Source organism: Apis laboriosa, unplaced genomic scaffold (genome assembly GCF_014066325.1).
Source record: "Apis laboriosa isolate Shangri-la unplaced genomic scaffold, ASM1406632v1 scaffold17_cov146, whole genome shotgun sequence".
In the NCBI taxonomy this organism is placed as follows: domain Eukaryota; kingdom Metazoa; phylum Arthropoda; class Insecta; order Hymenoptera; family Apidae; genus Apis; species Apis laboriosa.
Window position 1 is genome coordinate 542,555 of NW_025222181.1, and position 27,853 is coordinate 570,407.

At 29.3% G+C, this 27,853-nt stretch overlaps 1 protein-coding gene across 2 annotated transcripts; it reads right to left on the bottom strand.

The window, feature by feature from the left end:
- LOC122711769 (transcriptional regulator ovo-like) lies at nucleotides 1-27,853 on the bottom strand. 2 transcript variants are annotated; one of them, XM_043930805.1, is made up of 10 exons: nucleotides 27,166-27,853; nucleotides 8,575-8,996; nucleotides 7,368-7,842; nucleotides 6,073-6,622; nucleotides 4,496-4,773; nucleotides 3,706-3,914; nucleotides 2,838-2,975; nucleotides 2,314-2,613; nucleotides 1,646-1,804; nucleotides 1-1,233 (listed from the first exon to the last, which is right to left on the bottom strand). In XM_043930805.1, the coding sequence occupies exons 1-10, from the start codon at nucleotides 27,320-27,322 to the stop codon at nucleotides 1,108-1,110; spliced, it is 2,814 nt and encodes a 937-aa protein (XP_043786740.1). In that variant the 5' UTR covers nucleotides 27,323-27,853; the 3' UTR covers nucleotides 1-1,107. The 2 variants fall into 2 exon arrangements, with proteins under 2 accessions (XP_043786740.1, XP_043786739.1); XM_043930804.1 differs by having other exon boundaries at nucleotides 3,685-3,914.

Consider the following 27,853-nt stretch of genomic DNA (forward strand, 5'->3'; position numbering starts at 1 on the left):
ATTATATATTAAGTGGAAGCCTTAAATATTTGTAAATGTACTCTTTTTGCTTAATTTTTTTAATAAAAATTTTGATACTTTAAAAGTACAAATCGTATTGAAGTCAAAAACAATAAAAAAATATCAATTATTGTTTAATGTGAATTCAAAAAAATGTATATTTATGTGTGTAATCTCACTCCATTATATCGGTGCGTACCCCATGAAAGAACCAAAGTGCAAAAAGCGAAATCTTGGAGTAATGAGTAAAATCGTGTCTTATATCACAGATTTCCCAAGGTGCATTAGTCATCTACTAAAAAAAAAAATTCATTTCCGCAATATATTTCCCCGAACGCATCAGTCAAAACGAGGAACGCAACGATTAAAAATAAGAAACAATTACTTCGAGACACGATATGTTCATCAAAGAAGTATCGTTATCTCGGTGTAACAAAAATTTGAGAAATATCTGACATATCTCTGAAATATCTCTAATATCAGATATTTCTACATAATTTTTCACCTTCTAAGTCGGAAAGCAACGTAACTTGCCGTGCATCGCTAAAAAGAAAAAAAAATCGTTCGAAAAAATCAATTGGTCAATCCCATCTCGTGCAAAAAAATCTTATCAACGAGAAGAAATAATCATCATTCCTGAAACGTTCAATCCGAGTTTTCAGGTGTAATTCTTTACGACTGACTTGTGTTTTTTTCTATAATCTAAAATATATATCATAGTCTATACATATACGCGTGTACATATATATATATATAAACTTAAGATCGGTAAAATCTAAAAAAGATCGTGTATGTACTCGGTAGCGCAATACTGTGTATACAAATATGCTCTTTCGTTTTTCGTCTAGGTTTGAAAGTCACGAGTCTGTTTAAATCTTATATAGATTTTTTTAGAATTTGTTAATATAAATCTGATCGTCATTGGCCCTCGATGCTGTTATGTGTCACCGCTAAAGGGGAGCCACCTACAGGTACTTTTCGCGCGACGTTTACTTCGGGATTCGATGACATTTAGATCGAGTTCTTCTAAAATCAGAGCCGGCTCTTCTTTCCTCCATTTCGCCATTTTTCTTCTTTCTTCTTCCCAGTCAGTTTTCGTATTAGTCATCAGAAACTGGAAGCTCGACCCAGATGCAACAATGTTGAGGAGCGTTGAAGTGGCGCTTCAAGGTTTTTCGAGGCTGATTTTACGCAGCTGTCCGTATTCCGCGAGTCCCGTTGCAACAGGCCACCCTGAAGAGTTACATGACCAAGAACAATTTCGTGTTCTTGTATCTGCTATTCTTTTGTTTGAATATTCAGATTTCGTTCTCGTGTCTTCGTATTCTACATATCATTTTCTATATTTATCTATTTTATTTTTATCGCTCTTAGGAAACTATAACCTTTTTCTCTTTCGATTCATTTTCTTCGTTCATGCATTTCCCTCCCACCCTTTCCTATCAACCTAGCTTTATAATTTTTAATTTTGAACGTTTTTTTTATTTTATTTTATTTTATTTTATTTTTTTTTATTTTTTGTTTCTCCCAAGGTACAAAGAAACATGTAATTATGTTTTCTCGTTACCTTTCATTTTTTTTTTTTATTTATATGACGACATTTTAAATTGTCATACTGTACTCTAATCGGAGTCTACGTGCGCACCTGGAGCAACATGTTGGCGAAATTGCTGTTGGTGAACTTGAAATGTCGCTTATCGTAAAATTTCAACAAAGCCGGGCTGTATGGATGTTTATCTTTCAAATGTAGGTAGTGAACCTCTGGCTCCTGTGTTGTGTGACCACATTCTTCACATACATATACCTAAATAGAGCAAATAAAAACAAATTAATATAAATTATTATTATTAAATTAATAAATTTCATATATTCATATAATAAATATTATCATATAATAAAAATTTATAAGTTAAGGTTTTGATAACTATAATTGTTTTTATATTTTTATTTTTAAAATAGAGATTTGTCAATAATAAATTAATCAAAATCAAAACATTCATATAATAAACATTCATATAAAATATGTGTATGTAATGTAATATATATAATATCAAATATATTTTCATAATATAATCTATATAAAATATACTTTTTATATTCTATTAATAAATTTAAATATAAATTTTAAAATAAAATATAATTTTAAAAATAAAATAATTGAGCTAAAAATTATAGCTAGAAAAAATTTGGTTGTGTGAACAGATATATATATAAAACTNTATATATATATATATAAAACTTCATTATATTTATTAAATGTATTTAAGATAACTTTATTTAAAGTAACTGAAATGAACAAATTCAAATTCTTACCTTTGTTCGACGTTCCTTATACGCATATTGATGCTGAACACCATGAACTTTAAGACAATGACTTTCCAAGGAACATCTCTGGGTAAAGCTCTTTTCACAGAGATTGCATTTATATGGTCGAACCCCAGTGTGTGTTCTAGTATGCCTCTTCAAATCAAACGTATCATTAAAACCTTTACCACAGAATGTGCATAAATAACGTTTCACATCACTGTGGCATTTCATGTGGCGATTCAACAATCGTTGCAGACTGAAATTTTTGCTGCACACACGGCACGTGAAACGATTTGGATCGTCGTCCTGAAAAATCAATTTCAAATTTTCTTAAATCGTTAAATGTCTTTTATAACCTTGAGTTATCAAACAAATATAATTGCATAAAATATGTAACAACTGCAAAAGTGGAACACTAATCGGGAACTAGAATCTAGGTGTGTAAATCTATAGCTTATGGAATGCTAATCTAGACAAGTTAATAAAATTATACAGTGTAGGGAGGAAAAGTGTCAAAGAATGATGTTTACCTTGCCAGGCGGAGGTCGAGCTGCTCTCTCTTCCTCACGATTAGCTGCTGCCTGTCTCTGACCCTCAATCGCGAGTGGATTTTTAATTCCGTGGCCACCGTTCACGAACTCCAACTGACAGTCACCAGGTAACCCCAGCTATAAAAGAAAAAGAATGAATTCTATCGGTATATATCCTCCTCACAATTAAATCGTTGACAGTGGATGAAGCACTCAATTTGATTGGCATTGCATAATCGTATATATGCATAGATTTTAATGCAGTTCATTCGAATGGTTTCGTATGAAACTAAATTTTACTTTTATATAAACAATTATCTTTTTGTAGTTTTCAATTGTCTATATGGCAATGTTTAAGCATTTTGGAATGTTATATAGAAAAATTAGTATGCTTGCAGAAAACTTGATGACAACTTTTTAAATTTTAATTTGCACAAATGAGAAACTAAGAAAATATTATGTTACACATAAAATCTTAGTTTTTTAATGAAACTTTCTTATTTTTTAATTCTTATAGAAATATAGTGATTCTTTTATCAATGAACTCAAAAGTAGTGCTATTATTTAATTTTGAATACTAATGAAGTTTATAATCTTATAATGACTAACATGTTATTCAATTCTTATTTGTATTTTTACAATAATTTTCTATCTTCGACAATTGTTTTACATCTTAATCCGAATGTGTTAAGAGATGAAAAAAGTTGTACGAGAAAAGATAAAGGAGAAAGAAGAGGCAAGCTTTCGAATTATCGAACAAAACAGTGCCATACAGATTCAATTAGTCGCATTCAATTTGCTAAAGAAATAAAGTATGCTTTTGCCTGTATCAATTTCGGGTGCTTACCCTTTGCTGCAGTACACCGACCCGTTGCGTCAGTGGTGGTTCTCCAGTTGGACCTGTTGATTGCACAGTATTTACCGATGCCGAAGATACAGTGGCTGCTGGGCTAGGCGCATGCTCCATTAAAGCGCAAGATGGCGACGTACTAGTAGAAGCAGCGTCTAACGAACAGCTCGCTGCTCCGGGACTTGGTAAACTTCCACCCACACTACTACCTGAATCTAGTTCCAGACCTTAAAGTCAATATAATTGTTAAAACTTTAAAACTTTAAAATCACCTATATTTAAATAATTTGTTATTAATTTTGCAGTTACATTAATGTTTTCATAAATGGAAATATTTCAAAATAAATTAAGAAGTAGCATATAATTTTTTTGCCATATTGAATTTCTTAATTTCATTTCGTTCAATTTGTTTTTATCTTTTTATAATATTTTTAGCAGTGATAAGAAAAAAAAGTATATAAGTACAAGAATATGACAAAAAATGTAATAACGAGTGATACAAATGAAAAAGAATAAGCAATTAAAAATAAATAAGAATACATATAGATATTATTATGATATGATATTATTATTATCAATTTCAAAAATCATTTTAACTATATTGTGCTTGGTTTTATTTTGATTTTATTTTTATCAACAAAATCATTATATGAATATGATGAATATATTCATATAAAAAATAATCTCAAATTATATCGAGATATATAATAACTATAACCACTTATGGAGACATTATTGTTAAAATAAAGTGATTTGTACAAGTTGTTTCATGAAGAATGAAACGGAAAGAAGCGGTATAAACACTAACCACTACCGGTGAAGCTTAATCCCGGACTGAGTAATCCTTGATGTTGTTGTTGATGAGGTGAAGTGGATGTTGTTTGTTGCTGCTGTTGTTGTTGCTGCAACTGCACCTGTATCTGCAATTGTTGCAGCTGTGGTTCGGATTGGTGTTGATGATTTTGATTAATGTGAAGCGCGAGTTCGGGTCGTTCTTTTGAAACGGATTGATAACTCGATTCTCCCGTAGCATAAGTTAGTCCTAATTTCGAAGTGCTGAAATGTTGAGGAGCTGCCGTGTAGTGCCTGAACAAAGATGATTATTCATTTGTATTATTTAACAATAGTCAATGAACAACTTTCGAATTCACTCGTTTTAATTCTTCAAGATTATAATTATTTATAATAATGTTCTAAAATAATCCTTTTTTTCTGAAAAGTTTAACGATTAATTTATAATGTAACATAAAGCAATCATATTTTTTTCAGTTTAAAATTTAACTAATAGGAATATAATATGATAATAGGAACATTACGTAAATTTAAAAATTGTTAGTTTAAATCATTCATAATTAAACTTATTAATTTAAACAAAAATTATTTACTTCTTGATTTCAAATTAGTTTGATTTGTCATAATAATTTAATGTTAAAATAGATAAAAGATACATAATATAAGATACATACATTCGGATATATAAGTATCCGAAAATTAACATCCTATAAAATAAATAAAAATTAAAAATTAAAATATATATTTAATTGTATAAAATAAACTAATGATTTAAAATAAACTTATTGTTTTCAATATTGTTTTGAAAATAAGGTTTTCAAAATTTGATATTTATTTTTCTTACACAATCTTATAGTATTACCAACCGAATTTTTTCTATATTTATATTCTGAGTCGATAGTCTTTGTTATTGATTTTTGTGTTGATCTTGTAGTTACACATATATACAAAATATATATACATATTTCAAATACAAAAATATTCGTCGAGAACTAATCGATAATTGATTTAAATCGTTGTCCATTGGTTTTGCTTAATGTTTAAATATTCACGTATGTGTAATACATATATTTTTCGAATACTGATTAGATAGAAAAGAGAATCAGGCTATTGAAAAAATGGAAATTCACATTTTTCAGATAAAAATAAAAATAAAATGAATATATAGTATACTTTCATAAAAAAAATTCTTTTCTTTAAATATTTTTATCAAATAAATTTTGAGCAATCGATACGATACATACGCAAATATTTAATATAGTCACACATAATTCGTCATTTCAACAAGTAAATAAAAATAGTGAAAATTCGACCACTATTTACATTGAAATATGAAAAATAATTAAATCTATGTGTTATGAAGAATACTATGAAGAATAATTTCAATTAAATTTTATATTAAAAGTTTAAGTTTACTCACAATTGTTAATTACTTTTTTAATGAATTACAAACAAAATAAAGCAAATAGACAATTTAAACAAATCTAATAAAATTCGAAAGGTATGATTACTTTACATAGCGCGAATCATATCAGATGCGCACTTTAAAAGCAGCTCAATTTTGAGATATATTATATAGTCCATAATATTTACCTCGATGTATCGAAGCTTCTAGTCAAAGCCATGCTGTGCTCTGGGAAAGGGTCAACACTTGGTTCTACAGGAGTGGTCATTTGTCCATTATCTTGACCAATTCCACTTCCAGCTGATGCTGGTGAATGTAACGATTCTTCTAAAAGATCATTGCTACCATCTTCAGCCGGTAATCTCGGTAGGAAGAGATCAGCAGCGTCACTTAGACTTTCTAAGAGGGCGGTATGATCGGAGGGTGAACTAAACGTTAGAGTAGCAGTGAATTGAAGAGGATCCACCACTGCGCCAGTCACCATATCTACCATCATTCCCGTATCAGTCATGTCATATGCGCCATATTGACCGGATAACAGATCATTCGCTTGAATTTTGTACGGTGATAAATCTTCTTCCTCCTTCAACGTTAAACCGTACGAGGCGCAGACATTTTGCAATAGGGAGTATTGCTTGCCTTCTTGAGCATTATATTGGGAATGCTGTGAGTTCACGTCCTGCTGACCGGTGTCGCATTCCATCCCTACTGTTGGTGATGGTGTCAGGTATCCATTTCCTGAAACGATTATTTTATTTATAAAATCTAATCAGAATTATTTAATATAGAAATTATTTTATTGATTTTCGATTTATTTGAAATATATTGCCAATTATTATTCTAAATAATTTTTTACTGTTCCTTAGTTTCCAATATTATATGAAAATATTTTCATATACGATTTATACATGATTTATATGATATATTTTCAATATATTTCATATATATTACGTTATCGATTAATTGTATACGTTTTAAGCCAAGGTCAAATCAATACAATTTAATTGTTGACTAACCATTGCAAAGTTTAATCAATCTAGTTAAAAGTATTTAAAATTTAATCTAAATATAAAATAATAAGTTTAAATGATAAAATTACTAATATACGCATTCCTGGCAAATGTTTCAAAAAATATGAAGAACATGTTACTTAATTTTTTTACACTAATTTAAAAAATTAAATATGTGAAAATATTATAATTTAATTCATTTACTTTTCTTTATTTTTTTATTTAATTTTACTTAATTAGTTAAATCAACATTATATCCATGCTATTTAAATAAATATGATATACGAAATATAAAATATTTTTGCATATTTTGAAAATTAAGTAACCGTTGTTCGGAAGAATGATGTTGACAAAATATTTCAAGGATATGTCGTTGATCGAAATTAATAACACGATTCCTATTTTGAACAGTTATCTTGACTGTCTATCCTCTAAATTCCACAATAATAAAAACATTTCATTGAAAGTCGTACCTTGAGTACTGTTATACTGATTCGCAAAATTCGCCAGATTATTGCCGCCTTTAAGGGATTCGTAGAACGGCGGCAAAGAACCAGTGGGCGGTGAACTTGGCCCGTAATTTCCACGGCCACCGTTTCCTCCAGGATTCATTCCACCGCCAGCACCTCCGCCCACAGCACCACCACCTCCGCTACCGCCTGTGGCCGCTCCTCCTCCACAGTAACTGCCACTTCCGCCTGAATTCGAAGAGGAGGAACTGCCCGAGTTGTTGGAGCTGCTGCTGGACCCGGAACTGCCGTTTCCACCGGAATTAGACGATCTTCCGTGACCGGCGGCTGCGTGGACCACTTGGGGACCGGACAGTCTCATGGCCAGGAGAGGCCTGGCAATCGAGTTACCTATCGCGCGTGACACTTTTGCGCCTTCGCGGCCTCGCTCTTCGTCCTCTTCCTTTCTCTTCGGCACAGCGTAATCGATAGGTTGCTCCTGCAAAGATAACGAGTAACGTCAGCTGTCACGCATTTCTGAGGATTGCTCGGGACTGGCGGTATGGATTAACATATGTTCCTATTGGTATTCATAAAATTCTTCCTGGTATGCCGGCGAGGGGAAACGGGCGAGCGGGGCGGAAAAGTTTAGCCTTGATGAGGTGTTAACCACTACTGTTACGAAGGACAAACACCGCGAGCTATATTGATAATAATGGAGTATTTATAACGTAAGTATTTCAGTAATCACAGAAAGTATAATTTCAAAAACTTTTTTTTTTTTCTTTTATAACATTATTCATATATTCATTATTAAATAAATTCGATATTGAAGTATAGAAATTATATTTTTATTTTAGAATCGGTTTATTCAAAATTGAAATTAATTTTTTTTTTTTTTTTTTCTTGTTTAATAGGAATCGAAGAACAGAATCGATAATACATTTTTAAATTATGGTTACTCAGAAATTATTATGTTGTCCAGAATTAAATTTAGAGTAAAGATATCTGTTATCTGAGGATTTATTTTATATATATTTTTAATTGTTGATTTACAAATTTAAATCATAAATTTAATTATTCAGTAAATGTATAAAAGTGCCAATTAACGATCATTTTAAAAATCATTTTAAAATTGGAAAAATGTGAACTAAAATATAACTGTTGAGAGAGAAAGAGAGAGACAATATCAATTGCAAGAAACGTATGTAAAACGAAAAGATATAATTACTTGTTCTGGTTCTTGAGTTTGTGGCACTTCGATCTTATCTTCTCTTCTCGATGCAGATTGACTTTGGGAAGGAACCCTTTGAATGACTGAGACCCGTGTGGGTGGTTCGACTCTAGGCGTTTTTGGAGGAGTGCTTGGTCTAGGCAATACCAATTTTTCCGATTTCGTAAGGAATTGTGTAGCATCACTAGAAGAGGGCGCAATTGGGGGATTGCTGTATTCCTTGCGCTCCGCCCTGGTTAAAACATGACCTCTGCTTCCATATGGGATATCTCCACCGAGGATACTCGAGATAAATCGTCTAGGTGGCGTATTAGCCGGAGTATTTGTCGACTGCCATTGAGGGGGCGGAGACGAAGCCGGACTGCTACTGCGAAGCGATTCCGGGGTCGTCGCACGATCATCATCCGTTTTCTCGCGATCTATAAATCGTATTATTATCATTATATATTGTAAATTTTTTTATATTGAATCTCTGATATTTTTTTCTTGCAATTTTTATCTTTTCTTTTCTTATTCTTTTTTTTTTTCTTTTCTTATTCTTATTCTTTTTTTTTTTTTCTTTTCTTATTCTTATTCTTTTTTTTTTCTTATTCTTATTTATCTTTCTTTCTTATATTAATCTTCAAAAAATGAAAATTGTAATACTGACTGTTAGATCTCTTTTGACTCTCTATAAAAAAATTTCTCTATTCAAAATAAAATAACAAATGTTAAAATAATTTATCCTATAAATGAGTTATTATTCGAATAATATTGTTTGAGATAGAGTAATAAACAAATAAATTAAAAGTTTCGTTTAAGTAGTTTAGTATTTGTTACTTAAGAATTTATTTTGATAACGTTTAATATACTACTCGAGAATTTATAATTCTACTAATACATTCAAGTTTTTTTCGATGTTCAAACGAGATCGTTGTTAAATTATTTCGAAACTTTCTATGTTTTCAAATGTATAAATATTAGATTAATGAACTGCTTAAAATCAGTCGATCAGAAGATCAAATGCCCTTCACCATTCATAGAAGCAGTGATTTCTCGAGTGACTTTTAATGATAGCTTTAGATATAACATCGCTGATCGAGGACAAATTATGAGGCAGTGCGTGAAGGACGTGCGGAAAGAGAGTATAGCATACGGTACCTACGAACCCCCTCAAGGTTGCTCGTAAATTCAGCCATCCTGACTTTACGAGAATCCATATTGTAACCGTTTGCTCATTATGTATTCCAGACGCGTTGGACATTGAAATTTCGTTGACAAAACCGAACTAAATTTGCGAATTTTAATCTTTTCCTTCGTACAGATATTCCGAGAATAGTTTTACAAGAAAACCGTTGGCGAACTTTGTTCGAGAAAATGAAAATTGCACACAAAAAAATTAAAATAATCATGTGTGTAAATAAATTCGTTTAAACTAGTAAGAATTTGTTACAAAATAAAGAAGAGTATTAAAATGTTTTATTAATTGTCTTATTGTGAATATAAGAAAGTAAATTGTGTATTATAAATTGAATTATGTCGATTATGTATATTAGCTTCAAAATTTGATCAAACTTTGAATTGTAACATAATATGTAAGAATAAATAATAAAATTATAATATTCATAAATTTTTTGCAAATATTACGAAAAATATAAAAAAAATCTTTTATATCTTATATATATATAAATACAGTAAATTGATTTATTTATGTAGTTGAGAAAATTATTATTTTCTCGATATTACTTTCTCATTATTATATCTAACATAACTAACATATTACATATATTTTCTATAAAAAATTATCGGTATTTAATATTTTTAATATCTAATATTTAATATATATTATCTAATTTAACGTAATATCTAATTTATATAATCTAACCTAACTTAATCGGATATAATAATACCGTTTCCAAGTTCTTTAATTAACTCTCTATTTCATTCAATTGACGTTCTCAATATCAAATAACAATAACCTTGGAAATACAAGTTAAAAAAAGCTACATATTCGTGCAACTTTCTATCGTTCGACGATCATATTTATGACGGATAAATGCGAGCGCGAGGAGCGCCCTCCAAGGACACGATATGGAAGGCAATTACACGCAGTCACGAATCGTTTGATCGGTGGGACGCGTTTAGTAATTTCTGTTTCCATTATCGGAGGCCCGCTTGCGTCTGCGTTCTCTTGACTTTGACACCGACTCTGTTTCGCGAATGGAGCACGAGGACATCGTGTCGGCCGGCGAAGCCATTCGAGCGTAAACCAGGAAACCGACCGCGAGGACACGCCGCTTTTTGCGAGCACGTGCGCGCCGAGTATGGGACCAGTCACGAGGAAAGCCATTTCCGCTCCTCGCTTTTAATCATTCTTTCAACGACCGATTGTAATATCTAATGATTTCTATTGACTTATGATCGGTCAATTATGAATTAATTATATAATTACTAAAATATTTACAAAAATATTCAAACACTGATATAATTTTGATTTCTGATATTCTATATTTAGAATAAACATATATAAAGCAGTAGCAATGTTTTGCAATATTTTAATGTAAATATTCAAAGAAGAGTAAGAAAGAAGTTATAAAGATGAAATGTTGCAGAGATATTCGAATGACAAAAAATTTCTATATAAAAGTTTATTTGATATCCTTTTTTAATGAACGATAACGTTTTAAACAATTTGATTCGTAGAAAATAATTTTTTATTAATGAATGAAGTTTCTATTCCATGATATTCCTATTTTATTTCTTTCAAATCTGAAATAAATATGTACAATAAATTTTCTAAGAGAAGGTATATGATACTTGTCATATTAATATTTTCAATGACCTTCATTCTCGCTACCGCGCCATTCGCGAAAGCCTCGTCCCTCAGGCGAAACATGTCTCCACGATCAGTGAGATTTCACAGTAATATCAAAGACCGTGGGCCAACCGTTTAGAGACCGCTTCTAACGACGCGGTTTTTACGCAATACGTTGCGTCACACTTTCAACCCGAAGGTAACAACAAATCCCGCGCTCAAGAGTAACCAAAATGGCGGTTCCGTCCGTCCACGGTTGAGCAACCTTCGGGTAGAAAAGAATCGACCGGTGTACGTGAGATTCTCCGACCAAATCCCTCGAACAGGTCCGGGGCCGTGCTATAAATACCTGCGCAAGCTTCGTGACCGGTGTACCGATCTTTTTCTTCGTCTCGCTTCTTCGAGTCGCTTCTTCTCTCCCCGGAGGAAGTCCCTATCTCTTTTTCTCTTTCCATCCATTGCTCGCCTTCTTTTCATTTGTCTGGACAGAGAGAGGAAGAAAGGGAGACTATAAGAGAAGGAAAAAAAGAAACAAGAACCGGTACTTCGAGTCTACTTCGGCAGGAATGAGCTCTCTGCCGAGAGAGAGACTAGCGATGGCCATTCGACTTTACGTGTTGCGAGTTTTCGAGCAATTTAGCTGTACAGAGGATCCAGTCGCTTCGAATCCTTATCGCGAATCGAGGCTTCATGGGGGAGAGGGGGAAGGAGGGGAAGGAGGAGGAGACCGGTTACGAAGTCTTGAACGACTGGACGGACTCTCGGTGAACGAGAAAGATCTGATAGCTGTTCGAGCCTTGACCGTACGCAACACCCTCGTAACGTTTCTTCTTCTATATTAAATTAACACGATGTAAAACGTTCTATCATAAAATATGTAATATTCAATTTTTGAACAATCGAAACTTATATCGATTTGAAGTGAAAAAAATCTGATAAAAAAATCTACTTTGACTCTACACAATGCTCTCGTAAGTTTCTTTTACATTAAATTAATTATTAAATTAATAAAAACATTAACAAAAATTGAAATCATCACATGAAGATCGGATGACATTGAGATGTGCGAGTCACTGCTGCGCAATGTACTATGTGCGATGATTTATTCTCATTGTCAATCTTGATTTCGTTCCATCTTACACGAATATCCCTAATCGCAGAACCGAAAGGTACAACGAAGATACTACGATAATAACGTTTCAGCGAGCGTACTGCGTAGACAGTTCCATTTTAAATGAGGACCCTGCGAACTCGATCGCTATAAAGATATGGTCCAAGGCAAGCGAGAACGTTCGACTGCCCCACGAGGCTTAATGTTAAAAAGTAACGGGTTGAAGAATCTACGATGACGAATGAGATGACGTCGTATATATTTTTTCTCGGGTCAATTCTGTTACTAGTAATCGATACTAATACTATTGATTATTGATTTAAATTTAAAATCCCGTTTTAAATTAAATTTTTAAATTACATTATTTTTAAAAATACTTCTAAAGTTACGATAACTTCCACTTTGAAGGAAAATATTCGATTTTTGATCTTCGAATGCTTACATTTTTTATTTTTATGTTTAAAATTTTAAATGTAACATTTTGATTGCAAATTATATATGTTTTTCAAGCATAGTTTATTATTAATAATCCATAAAGGTACATTAAAATAAAATCTTTTGAATATAAATTTTTGTTCAAAAGTCTTATAATATTTTCCATTCCCATTCTTTCTTAAATTAATAATAGGAAAAAAGTTGATTGCACAAACATTTACGATTTTATTTGTAAGTAGTAAGTTTTCGATATTTTAACAAATATGCATACTTATGAATTGATTAAATCTATTAGAAATCAATCAATTAATTTGCATTTTTTTATCTGATCAATTTACCAATTCTACGTACATTTAAAATATCTATAGAATGAATATGAACGAATAATATGAACTTTGTTCTTACAACAATATAAAAATTCATTCATACTTATTAAAAAAAAAAAAAGAACAAATCAATTCAAAATGAAATAATGATTTTTCACAGAAACCTCATAAGATAATAATAAATAAAAATTATAAACCTTATATAAGTTTCTCAATTTGTTTCTCAAAATTGTTTTCGAAATATTTTTCACAAATAAATATCGCGTTAAGAGTCATAGTTAATCTCAGATAGTCATTCTCTATATTTTAAATAATTAACGATCACTCTCAACGCAGTGTCAATTTACAAAAAAATACTCTTACGAGCAATTAGAGGAAGTTCTAATCTGAATTAAAATTCGTATCCCAACATGAATAAACATTCGATCAAAAGGATGGAACCAGATTTGAAAATGTATTCCGGCGGGAGAAGCGACTCGTCAGCCATTGGCCTCACGTCGGCTTCGTGGCTGGTTGTCCGCTCAATCGAACGAAACGCCTCGACTTAGCCGACCTACTTACGTCCGACCACTCCTTGGATCCTTTTTTTTCTCCAGTTTTTCCTTTCCTTTCCTTTTGGCTACTCGCAGAGCTACGAACCTTCACCGCTTGCACGCTATCCGTTTATCGTTTATTGCGTTCACACGGACATTATAACGCGGCCAAACAATACGGTGAATTTGTCTTTCACCGGCCGATTTATTCGTTTCTCATCCTGTCCGCCGAGAGATCGATAGCCTTCGTATATCTATGTACTTTGAATGTGTACCATTACAATTTGTATTAGTCAAGGTCTTGGTCGAAATAAGGCAACCAATAGATTTGCTTATCAATTATAAATCTAACTCTTACAACGATCCAAAAGTAATTATTTTGGAAAAAGCTATTATTAAGTCAATGCTAATTTTTTAGATAATTTTGATTTAATTTAAAGAAATTTTACACGTGGATCTGACTTAACAAGAATCAATTATAATTTATAAATTTTAATTTGCAATTAAATATATATAATTTTTAATTTTCTAAATTATTTATTTAATGATAATAAAATTTTTTAAATTTTATTCCATGCGAATTTAACATCGATTAAAAAAATGAGATGATTCTAGCTTTCAATTGTTTAATTAATATACTGCCAGTATTCGAGAATAAATCAATAAATTACGATTTCATTTATTTCTACAAAACAAACAGTGTTAATCCTATTAACTCTATGATCGAGTGATATATTGAGATCTTTCAGATTTGGTATGTCTCTTGCAAATTTACATCATGCAAAAAATTCTGAAAAATTTATTAACACATCTTTAAATATTTACTTTCAAGCTTCGTGTCTAATCACATTATCAAATATTCAAACATCATTCATTTCTAAGATAGAATAATTTTATTCCTTTACTATAATTATATTAGCCTCCAAGAAATTTTACATTAAAATACTTTCCAAAAAATAGCATTTAATAACATTTTAATGCGTGACATCGTTTAGTTTCCTTAATTTCCTGAAAGCCCTTTATGAGAAGGCTTTCTTAATGACACATGATTCACGAAACACGTAAAGCATTCATAATTAGCGCGAATCGTCATATACAACTTACGATTATAATAAAAACGATGCACAAATCATTGCGTCTGAATCATAGTCGTCGCGTCGACCGGTTGTCACGGATTTGATGCAAGGCATCGGAACAATGTCGATCGCGTTGTTATTCGCGGTACGCATTCTTTTCAACAGTCACACCTTATTGGTCATGCACGTGTGTCGAGTATAAGTTGGCGACTGAACAGAGTTGGAGAAAATTTGAAATAAAGTGAAACAAATAAATAAATAGAAAGCTGAGATATTAAATAAATCTCTATTCGAACATATCAATTCAATTTAATTTATAAATCATGGGCAAATATTTATTACTGTATGTAAATTAAATATTTATGTTTCATTTAATTGAAACGCAATAAGCATGGAAGAAGATTATATTCTGTTTTTCATCTCTTATTTCTTAGACACTGAAAATAGATTGAATATTTTATATTTTATGTTATATACGGTATGATATAACTTCAAATATATAACTTCAAATATATAATTTCGATATATTATATTATAATAATTTAAATGTATATTATTGTTACAAATATCATTTTTTATATTTTAATGAAATATAAAAACTATCCACTCATTTCAAAATAGTATATAATTTGTACGAATTAATATTAAAATAAAATATACAGTGAAAATTAAAATGTATATTTTGCAACAATTAAATGGATAAAGTTAATTCTAAAACTATTAATGTTTCAACTTTTCTACTATTATCTTTTCTATTATTATTATTATATATTATATTATTATTATTATTATTGTTATTACAATACAATATTGCATTCCGAAAATTAGTTTTAATTATTATATCATATATTATCATATTCTTAACTTGAATCATGCGAAGAACAAGTTTATTGAATTAAAATGAAATAAAATTAAAATTTTAAATATTAATTCTTCGAAAAAAGAAAGGAAAAAAATGAAAACAGTGCTTGTACATTTTCCAACAATAGAATAATATAAGAAAAAACGAATCTTTGTCTCTTCAAAGATAAATAAGTGATAGGCGAAGTGTGAAAAACAAAATTGAAAAAGGAAGATCTTTTGTGGACAAAGACGGCTAGCTACGTCGTACATCTATGTAGCGTTTGCGTAGCGGTACCGTGCGTGGGTCGAAGCATCGCGAACAGCAAGGTGACACTGCACACGCAGCTATACGGTTGCCTTACGTAATGGAGGCGCGCACACGAGTGTCCCTCCTCCTGTCGTCCGTTAATTCTTCTCCGAACACAACGTTTCTCCCTCTAACGTACCTCTCCTCTCGCGGAGAACAACCTTTCTAGCAGTGCGGAACGGAAGATCAAGGCAGATCATATTTCGCGCTTGACCTCGGTGAAAAATCGCGATGAGAAACTATTGTCGCGATGAGAAAATGTAGAACAATGCTATCGTTCAAAAATCATGGGATTCCTAGTTAATAATTTTAATACACAATAATACTTCAATAGAATGGAATTTCGTTTATTTAATCAATGTTAGAGGATAAGATAGTTTGAATAATAGAAATATTAAAAAATTGAAATTCGTTATTTTTTCAATTTGTATGTATTTCATTTAAAAAAATCTGTGCATTTCGATAGTAGATTGATTCTCATTATTTCTTGAAATTGCTTAAGAAGAACTTTTGTATTTTTTCATATACTGCGTCAAGGAAAAGTCGAATATCAATATCCTTTTTTATTTTACTTAGACTTATTCTCATTCTCGTTAAGAAGTGAGAATAAGTTTTAAGTATGAACTAAAAATGCAATAGTGCCGATTCTTAAAATACTTAAAACTTCCCTCGTTAATAGATTTACTAATGAATATTTTATTCATATGCTTGAACTTTTCTTATTCTCTAATTTTTTTCACTCACTTCAAGTATTCATCCTTACTATTCTACCATTTTTAATTAAAGAGTTGTATCTAATATGTATTTCGAAATGTTCGAGAAGACATTTTTTTTTTTATTTTCTTTGTGTCGTTTTTTTTTAGAATAAATAAATTAAACTATTTCTAAATCTCTAGAAAATTTATATGAGCTTTTTAATTTTACTTAAAATATAAAAGTTATATCGAAAAATAGATAGAATATATTAATCAAGAAGCATCCAGTGAAATAAGCAATTTCACATGAAACAGAATTGTTATCATCGCATTTGATGCTTCTATAAATATTTTGATATTTCATTAAAATTTGTTTATCAACATAATTCATTAAATCACATATAATTTTACACTATATTATATATATTATATATCGAAAACATAAGGTAACAAATGCAAAAATATCCATCTTCAATATGTGCTAAAAGTATCATCATAGTATATTGGAAAAATCTTCTTCATAAATAAACAAAGTTCATATTAGCATAATACAAAATAGTCTTTCGTTATAATGAGATGCAAATAGCCTAGCTAGTTTTCATTTTTTGCTTACTTTTTTTCTATCGATTAAAGCGCATAGTCGCATCGAATTGGACGTACGCGTGAAACATGTTTTCAAGATCTACGTGAAGCCTTGACATTCGTTGTACCGGCGCATACGGAAAACATACATAACGTTAATCGGTGTGTTCCAGCGTAACGATTTACAAGAAACGCGCAGGAAAAACCGGTACGATGCTGTCTCGCGTTATTCGACCGGACGATAATTTCAATATTCCAAAGTGGAAAATTTTCCCCTCTTTTTTCTTTCCTGTCACTCACAATCGTTTCGCACATTAGTTATCGCAAAATCGCAGCAACGAGTCACACTTGCGTCGCAATGTTTTGTTACAGCTCGAAACATTTGAGTCAAAAGTATTTGGAAGAATGTTTATTTTTGAAAAAAAAAGATGTATTTTGATTAAAAAATTATAAATAAAAAGATCTAGATAATTTTAATTTTTTACAATTATTATATCTATATGTTTATAGTAACATAATATAACATTATAAAATTAATTTTTAAAATTTAAATATAATTGATTTTTATAAATTATTCTTTGTTATTTCAAAAATTTTATGTTTATAGAATATATACAATTTTTTTAGATCGAAAAGACTATGAATATTAAATCTACTAATAATTTACACATAAAATTGATATATTAAATACACTAATAAGCATTTAATTCCAGGCACAAATAATTTAATGAACAATTTTTAACCATCAGTTTTCAATCATTAATTTATTATTTATAAATTTTATATAAAAATTAAATTTTTCTTAAAAAAATAATTATTGTTAGATTATTGGTATTAGTATTAGTATTATTATAAATACTTTTCAAATAAAAAAAAAGATAATCATTCTGAATCTGGATTCTTTCAATTTCAATTCAAGAATTTAAAATAAAAATTAAATTTCGATTTATCTCTAAAATTTTCATTCATGTCGTTATATAAATATTACCCGAAATTATATCAAGAATAATAAAATTTGCAAACTGACACATATAATTTTCGGATTTTAAATTTTCATTTATATCATATATTCGTATATTATCAAGAATAATACTTAAGCAAGATGTCATGATATTCGTGTGCTCGGATGGAAGATCGCGATCAAGTCGATATGCGATGGCTTCCTAATTACAGTGTTTGTTGAACGTAATAACACGAATCGTGAATGCAACCCGATTCCTCTCATGGAATATTGTTTTTTTCAATCGTAAATGGAAATGAATATCGCGAAAAAAACAGTTTTACAATTCGGTTAAAACTTCATTTCATTTTGCTCTTCATTTCTTTGGTGAATGCACCTGCTTGTCCTTTACAGTTTCTGATCATTTCGTTTCATAATTTATTTTAGAAAATCTTCAAGATTTTATTATCGTCAATTGATCAATTTCAATGATTTATATGTAATATGCTTATTTTCTTTATTTATAAAGAGAGAAAGTATTATAATATTAATATTCATTAACTATTATTACATATCATGTAATAATATATAATATTATTATATATTATTATATCATATATAATATTTATATATTTGTTATATATTTTTTTTAAATTTTTTAAATTACTTATTACTTATTTTTTTTATTTTTATTAATATTGAAATTATTATATTTTTTTATGCATGAAAAATATATTGTTGATTTTTTACAGTGAATTTTTTAGTTTACAGTTACATTTGAAATTAATTAATTGTCATAATATTAAATATATTTTTAAATAGAATTTAATCAAGTTTATTAATATATAAAATTTGAAAAAAAATTTATGTGTATCTTCTTTTTTTAAAAATGATTTTACAAAGACAAAATATATATAGATATAGAAAGACACGGATTCAAAATATCGTTATTCGTTTAGCATAAAAGACAATGGAAGAACAGCATTGCACGTAGATTCAAAACAAACGAAACTGATTAGTTACAGGTGCAACCATGCATCTGCCTTGAAAAAATAAACTTCTGAAGTTAAGTGTTATTTAATTCTATGATGAATTTTTCTTTCAACTTCTTTTTTTAAAGCTTAATAGATTTTAAAATGTTGAATTGTAAAAAATATAAATATTTTTATTTTTATATTACAATACAAAAATATTTCATGAATTTGCCAATGTTCCTATAATTTACAATATATTTCACTTTGATATGAATATTAAAAGATTAAAATAAAAAATTTGTGAATTATATGCTACTATGTATACATAATTTTAGTTTTTATATTTTTATAAATAATGCATGAATATCTTCAAAATAATAATAAAAATTTATTAACATATTATTTTGACTGTTACTTATTAATAAATTGAAACAAATATAGAAATGTTTCCAAACAAAAACTATTTGAGAAAATATTTTATTTTTCTCTATTCTAAGAATTAGTCCTCTTGGACTCAGTGAAGCGAATAATTTCACACCGAACAAAGCATCATAATTTTCTTTAAATGCTTGAACTTTCAGTCCCTCTTCGTCTTTCGTTCAATCTTTCGTTGTCGTTTTCTACTTATGATCCTCGTTATTGACAAAGATAAAACAAGGCTCGAATTTCGTTTCTTGCTTGCGGTCAATTCCGAGCTCTGAGTTTACCTAAGTAAATATTATGAGCATTAGGTTTTCTAAGAAGATACGTATTAATTTCTATTTTTAGTTTTTAATGCGTAGTAAAGAAATTTAATTTTGTGAAATATGTAGCTTTATATTATAATTAGATTGCAAATATTAATTTATTAATAGAAAATGTAAATTTGCAGAGAACTATAGGACAGATATAATATCCAAGAATATATCTATAATAAAGTTCTCAATATTTAAAAAAAATATTAATAGATTTATAGAGTGAAATAAATTTCTATTTAAATTTTATTTTTTAATTCCATTTTTTAATATTTATAAAAATATAAAATTGCTCAACAAATATTCTTTGCAGCATGCTTGCAATCATGCAATCTTCCAATACTAATTTTTTATAAATAAAAAAATATCAATTGACATCTCTAATCATCAATATATCAATTATTTCATATTTATTTTTATCAGATAATCCATTACTTATTAATATTCTTTAAAAAAAACGAAATCTCATTATCGAGTTTAATCACGAATGTAAATTCTAATTAACCAACTAAAACGACTAACAAAGATAATCAAAGGTACGAGCATATACAACATCTCGAGGGGAGATGCCAGTGAACGGAATGAATGCCAGGGGAGAGATATGTCGCGTCGGTTGGCTTTGAAACGACACGACGTGGACCTCTGGCCGTGCGGAGAACAGGTTCAGCTCTCGTGGTCGAAAGCGGTGTAAGCAGGTAGAAGAACAGAAAAGTACGATGTACGTCTGGCTAGTGCACACATAAGCACCTGTTCACCGACGTCCATCACACACGCCAAGAGACTCCGCACAGAAACAGCCGTATTAACGACTACCGTGCCGCGGAGGCTAATGGCGCAAGAGGGCCGTGACCGAAATTCTTTCGAAGCAAAGGGGCCAAGTGCAGAAAATGCTCGACTCGATAAATCTGTTGCGACCGCCACAGAGTCCTTGCGGATGGACGACCATTGCTAATTCTACTTTTCTCATATAGTATGCGATTGTTTTTGACTATTTAATACTTTTAGGATAAGTAGCAAGTAGGGGAAAGTAGGATAAAATAGGGGTATTAACAATCGAACGCTCGAGCAAACAATGCCGAATCATTTTTGGCCCGTGTTAAATTCGTGTAATTAAACATTATAAAATAAAGTCTAGGATATCTTATTGTGTTCAAATAAATTATATATATTTGTGATTTTATTTATAAATTAAAAGTTATAGAATATTGATAGATTATTAATATTCAGATATCACAATGAGAGATTAATATTTTCTATATTTGTTTATAAATAGCATTTTGCCATTTAATTATTTATTGATTTTTCATTGATTTCTATGAATCAATTTTTTTATGTCGTATCTATTTCTGTTATTATAATTTATCATAAAAAATTAAAAATTGTAAAGTTTCAATGAAAATTTAACAGTATTAAATTTTGATGAGTTTTTCAAAATATTGATGAATGGTTGTCATTCCCATCACTAGAGGAAACCTATACCTCTAATACCCACATACCAGTACACACAGGTAAGGACACGCACACGCGTGAAATGCACGCATGATGAACACTGCGAGCAGTGCATTGTAATTCGTCACAATGACTGCACATCCTGGTGTACTAGTCTTTGGCACAGGTGCGCGATAACCTATGTGTCAACGACAACCGAACGTCGCCTCTGACTGGTGCAACGTGTTCGCCTATTCCATCACGAGCAGACTAGACTGTGAATACGCTACCTTTGGAAAGTGACACAATTTTAAATAGTACCGCGTTTAACTTCGTTCAAAATAGCAAAAGATTATATTGACTCGAGTTTTTTTCCTTTTATTATATTTTTTGTAAAATTCATTAATAAAATAATATTATTATTATTAAAATTATTTTTTTTCATTGAATATTTTTTAATATAATTACAAATAGATATATTGATCAAAAATTCGTATTTTTAATAAAATTATTAATATTTAATAAAATAATTAATACCTTTTGTTATTTACTTATTATAAAAGTAAAGTATTAAATTAAGTAATTTTCTATTTAATTTTTTTTCAGTTTTTCAATAAGTAAAAATTCTAAGATTTTTGAAAATTAAACAAGCACGGTTAATCAAATTGAATTTAATATATTCTATGCGTTAATGTATTCTATTCTTGCGTTTAATAATATAGTATAAGTAATAAGTAAAATGATAATAATCTCTAACGTGTTAATTCGAGACAGAATTTTTAAACTAAGTTAAGAACTTAATAAAAACAAACTGATAAAGTAATGTTAATATAATTTTTTAACACATTTGTTTCATAGAAGAATGAATCACTTAAACTTCCAATAAATAAACATTGAAGTATTTTTTAAAAAAAATTATTGAATTTAAACTCTACTCTCATTCATAAATCATCTGATATTACTTACATTTCAGACAAATAAACAATATGATTGATACTAATTATCTTATATTTAAATTATAATAATAATATAATAAATAATAATGTGCAACAAAAATATTTTATCGTATCAATATATAATATTATAATTAGAGTATATAATTTATAAAATAATTTATTTATGTGTACATTAAAAATCATTCTATTAATTTTGAAGTGATTACTTCCAATGATTCATAAGCGAGAATGTAAGTATGTCTTCACGAACGCCATTTCCTTTATCGTCCATCTAGTTTCCGTAGTCGACGATAAATCTTCGCACAAGTAACAAACGCTCGATAAGAATAATTCTATGATTCGTGGAATGTTCGTTCCTCTCGGTCACTTTTCTATTTACGACTGCGAACCAGCTACGTCCTTCTGTCCCCCTCTCTCTCAATCTGTTCTCGACCCGACACAGGATTCTCTACATCGGTACACGAGGCTTGCCTTGGCCGTCGTGGAATTACAGACATTGACGATCGTGAGCGTTCTCAAGTGTTGCGCAATATGTACGAGAACCGTGCGAAACTTGAAAATTCTTATTGTAACGGGCGCGAGGGTTGCGCAATATCGCGTAACGCATGCGTGACCAAATTGAATCGTAATGAGTAAAACGCGCCTAAAAACAATTATTCTGAATGAATAAATATATATTTTTCTTGAATTTTTTTATTTGAAATTGTTTGAAATCGTTTGTACAATAGAATAAAATTCATTTTATATATTATTAAATGTTATTTCAGATCAATGATAATTTGATATATTGATATTATTAAAATATTGATAAAAATAATTGAAAATCCTTTTTTTACCATAATTATTATAAGATATAATATTGAATTTTTAGAAAATGAAATTCTTTTTTGAAAAAAAAAAATATTCAGCTATTAATAAAGAACCAGATTTTTCGAAAATTGAAATTTCAATAATTGGAATTTCTCGTTTAAATTTAATTATAAAATCTTTTTTATTTGAAATAATCGATTAATATATTAATTGTAAATTATTTTACACGAAAATAATATATGAACATATATTATTTTTTTTTTTAAGTAAATATTAAATTATAAAAGAAGTAAATTTTAAATTTGTAAAAAATGATATATGCACGAAATTTATGACATATATAACATATGATAGTTCTTTTAATAAGAACTGAATAATATATATAATTATACAAATATAATATAATATATATATGTGTATTATATATACAAAGTTTAAAAGTTTAAAAATAGTTGAATATACCATATTATATACAGTCAATAGAATAATCACGATGTCACATTATTCGCGTATGCAGGTAAATTATGCTAATGCTAAAACGCATAAAAAGTATCGCGGCGTCTTGCTTATGCGGGCGTCGATGTCTCCGCATATGAACGTGGAAGTGCCGCGTCGAAGATATTGTGTGCTACTAAATAATGAATGTGTATATAGAAAAATTTAAATACGAATTGAATACTTTCACAATCACGCGGACACAATCAATGTATCAGCAAAGATTGTCGCTTCGATAAATTATTGAATCTCATCTAATGAATAGACGTAATAAATCTAGATACAAAGTACGTAGACTTTATTCAATTATTAATATTCAATGGATTCTTTATCTTGTAATATTAACGGGACATCGATGTAACTACGAAGGTGAAACAATTGCATTGTATCATCGATAATTAATCTACGTGATTCTTTTATAATCTATTTAAAATAAATTTCAATTTAAAATGAATTTTTTATGAAATAAATAGATTTATTCTTTATATCATATACTTTAATATATATAATTCTCTTATATTGTATATTGCTATATCTATATATATTTTGTTTTAATTAGTTTTAATTACATAAATAGTAATATATTATAATATAAGCGACAAGTTTAAATATTCTTTTTTTCTTATTTCTTCATTATGCTAAAACATATGTTTTCAAATACTCATCCTCCATTAAAGGAAAAGTCCCTTAGAATCCCTTATTAATGAAGTGAATAATTTCACACTCCATCCATCTTTGTCTTTCACTAATTATTTTCTACTTATAATGCTTTTTACCTAGAAAGTTGAAATGAGGTTTGACTTTCGTAGCAGATAAATATGTATTTTCATAATGCTTTGAATTATAAGAGAAGTAAATATTATATTATTTTATTTTTTAAAAAAATATGTAATAATTTCATTTTCAGCAATTCGAAAATTTTCGAACAATTTGTAGTACATAATATCAATAAAATTAATATTAATAATAGAATTTCATTAAATTTTTTTAAATAAAATTTTTTTTTGAAAATATGATTTTTATCGTAATATTAATATAATAATATCTATTGAAATATCTATTGAAATATTGCAAAACGAAAAAATAATAAAAACATTATAATTTTTTTCATATAATTAAACAATTACATCAGTCAACATAGATATTGAGCACTTAATACTAATTATGTAAATGTTGACTATAATCGGATACAGGAACTATAGTTTGTGACATGAATTTCAACTATAGTGAATGAATTTCAAATATATTCGTCACATATACTATAGTTAACGTTGGTAATGACCGATAATTAAATACAAAAAAAATCCTAAATAGAGAAGATTCTGATTAAACACTAATAAATTAATAATAATAAATTTTAATAAGTATCATAATAAATTTTCACATAATAAAATAACGAACGTCTGCTTATCTCATTCCAATCTTATCTGTCTAGCCTTTATTATTCCATTAAATTAGTATTTCACCAAAGATACGGTTGCAAATTTACAGTTGCATGATGGATGGTGATAATTGTTACTTATCGAAACAGCTTAGCAATTCAGTTTATTGAGCGATAATCAAGAATCATATGCGTGCATTCGCCGAAATAAAACTCAAAGATTCTAATTCTTTTCGATTATTATTAAAAGATATTTTTTCAAAAATAAAAACTTATCAATATAAGTTTTCGAGTTTTGTACATCTTAATTGATAATACGAGATGATTAATGAGTAATTGTGGGAAAATAAATTTGCACCTGCGGTATGTGATAATCGATACGAGGCCATCGACATCGAGCTCTCGAAACGATCGACCGTGTCTGTAGCAATAGAGAAAAAAGAAAAAAAAATAGAAGGGGCGACGAAAAACGAGGAACCGGTTCGAGTCATTTTTCTAAACCAGTTTAGGACCAACTTCATCGTTCTGTCTACTCACTATACCGTTGTAAAAGAATCGCGTCAGACTACCATCGCGCGTTATGCCTGCGAATAGGCGCCTCAGGCTAAACACTCAATTAACCTGTCTTTCAATGAATTACATAACCTAAAATCAGCCTCCGATTTTGAACATGGAAATTCAAAATACCGACTAATTTTGTTTCTTTTATCCATTATACGTATTATACATTCAATGAAGAAATGATGTTAAAATGACATTATTACATTTACTAGGTACATAATCTAAAATCATTTTGAAATCATTTGGAAATTTAAAATATCGAATAGTTTCCTTATTTGTTATTTATATTTTCATAACGTTCAATGATAGAAAAAAATGAAACGTTAGAATATCGTTGTCGAACTGTTTTGTTTTAAATGATTTAACTGAAATCGTAAAAATAATAAAAAATGAAATAATAAGAAAATTTATTTCTTCATAGAAATAACGTTATAAGTGAAAAACTTATTTACATATCATTATGCACTATATACCGTTGACCAATGATTAAAAAAAGAAATGATCCGTTGATTGACAAATGTCACATCATGAATTATTATATAATCTACAAATTAATGTTTTTTTTTCTTTAGCTATCTTTTCGAAAAGAAATACGAAATTATTATTAATTTTATGATTGAATTTCGTAACGCGTTTTTTCTCAATTTTTCTTACGTGATCAAATTAAACAGTTGAAAAAAAATTCAAGTTCCCGATGTTAATGTAATAGATCGTAAAACAATGACATGTTATATAAAATGCTAAAAGATAATGACAGCGTTACAAATCAAATTTGCAAATGCACTTCTAAATTGCAACGGCACCTGTGCACACGACTCTTGTTTGCACCTGCAGGCTGGCCTAAAATATTCTCGCGCGCGCATTTTTTTTCTTTTCTTTCTTAGGACAGTCAAGTGCAAGAAAGGAGTCTTACCAAGTCGAAGGAAACAGAGAATTTTAATGAACCGGCCGAAACCTGCTTTACAATCTTTGCAGCGAATCTTCTTATCGCGGGCTGGTAAAATTGTTATAAATTGTTATTTTTTTTTAAAATTGTTGTAATTTTTCACGAAACAATATTTCTTCAATTTACATATATTGATTTCTGAAATTATTTGTTAATTTATACGAAATTTTCAAACTATACAAATTGTGAAATTAAATCTGATTTAATGCTTAAATAAATTGATTCTGAATCAGTTATTCATGATCCATAGTTCATCGAAATATATTTTAAAATGTCAATTGATTATTAATAATAATCAATCCTGAATCATTCGTGACCCATGCTACATTATATTTTAGAATAAAGATTGATAACATTTTGAATAATTTATGGATCATTTGTGATTCATGTTACATTTGAAAACATTAACTGATGGATAATACTAACTATGATTCTGGATCATTTATGATCTATGTTGTACTGTACTTTAAAAATAATTTCTCAATTAAAATAAGATTTGAAAAAAATAATTTATATCATTTATTCTCTAATCCAAAATAAATTACTTGATAGTGAATGATACTGAATGTTTGATTGAAATAATAGTATGTTCTTTTTATGATAATCTAGAAAATTCTCCTTGTTGTTGAGATATTTAATTAATCTAAAAAAAAAAACTTACATTGATGTTTATTCACAATAAGACTGAGAGGTTCGGTACTGCCAAGAGGACTTTCTTTACCACTACAGAGTGGCGGGCTTTTTCCAAGGTGCTGCGCTTCCAGCAACCTCAGTTGCTGCTGATGCAGCCGATTTTTGATCAGGAAGATTTTTGGCATCCTGATGTACGTTTACGCGTGCTAACGTGACTTTTGCTTTGTTGTTTCACGCCACCATTCCCACGTCCGATTTCAATAGCATTCCTCAGAACCATCAATCGCACAAATAATCACTTCTCGAGTCTTTTTCAAGTTAATAATCAGCCAATCACTGTCTGTTTTAAAAACTGCGATTGCGGCAAACGTTTCACTTTCGGTAACGAAACAGAATTCCAAATGTTCGTCCAATGTCAATGATCCGAATGCAAGTTAGACATAGCATTCCTTATTAAAATTCATTTCGAAAGAAAAAAAAATCTATGATGATATTGTTAATAATATTAATAATATTAACAAAACGAAGTTTTTCTTGGATCACTGTTCCAATAGTCACTATTTACGATCATACACGATGTTCGCGAAGTTCAGAGATCGATTAGCTACTCTGTTCGCGGTCAGTCCAAGGTCTGTCTTTTACTCTATCTCTTCCTTTCTTTACTGTCTCTCTCTTTCTTTGTCACGGATTTACAGTTATCCTGGATAGGGGCCGCA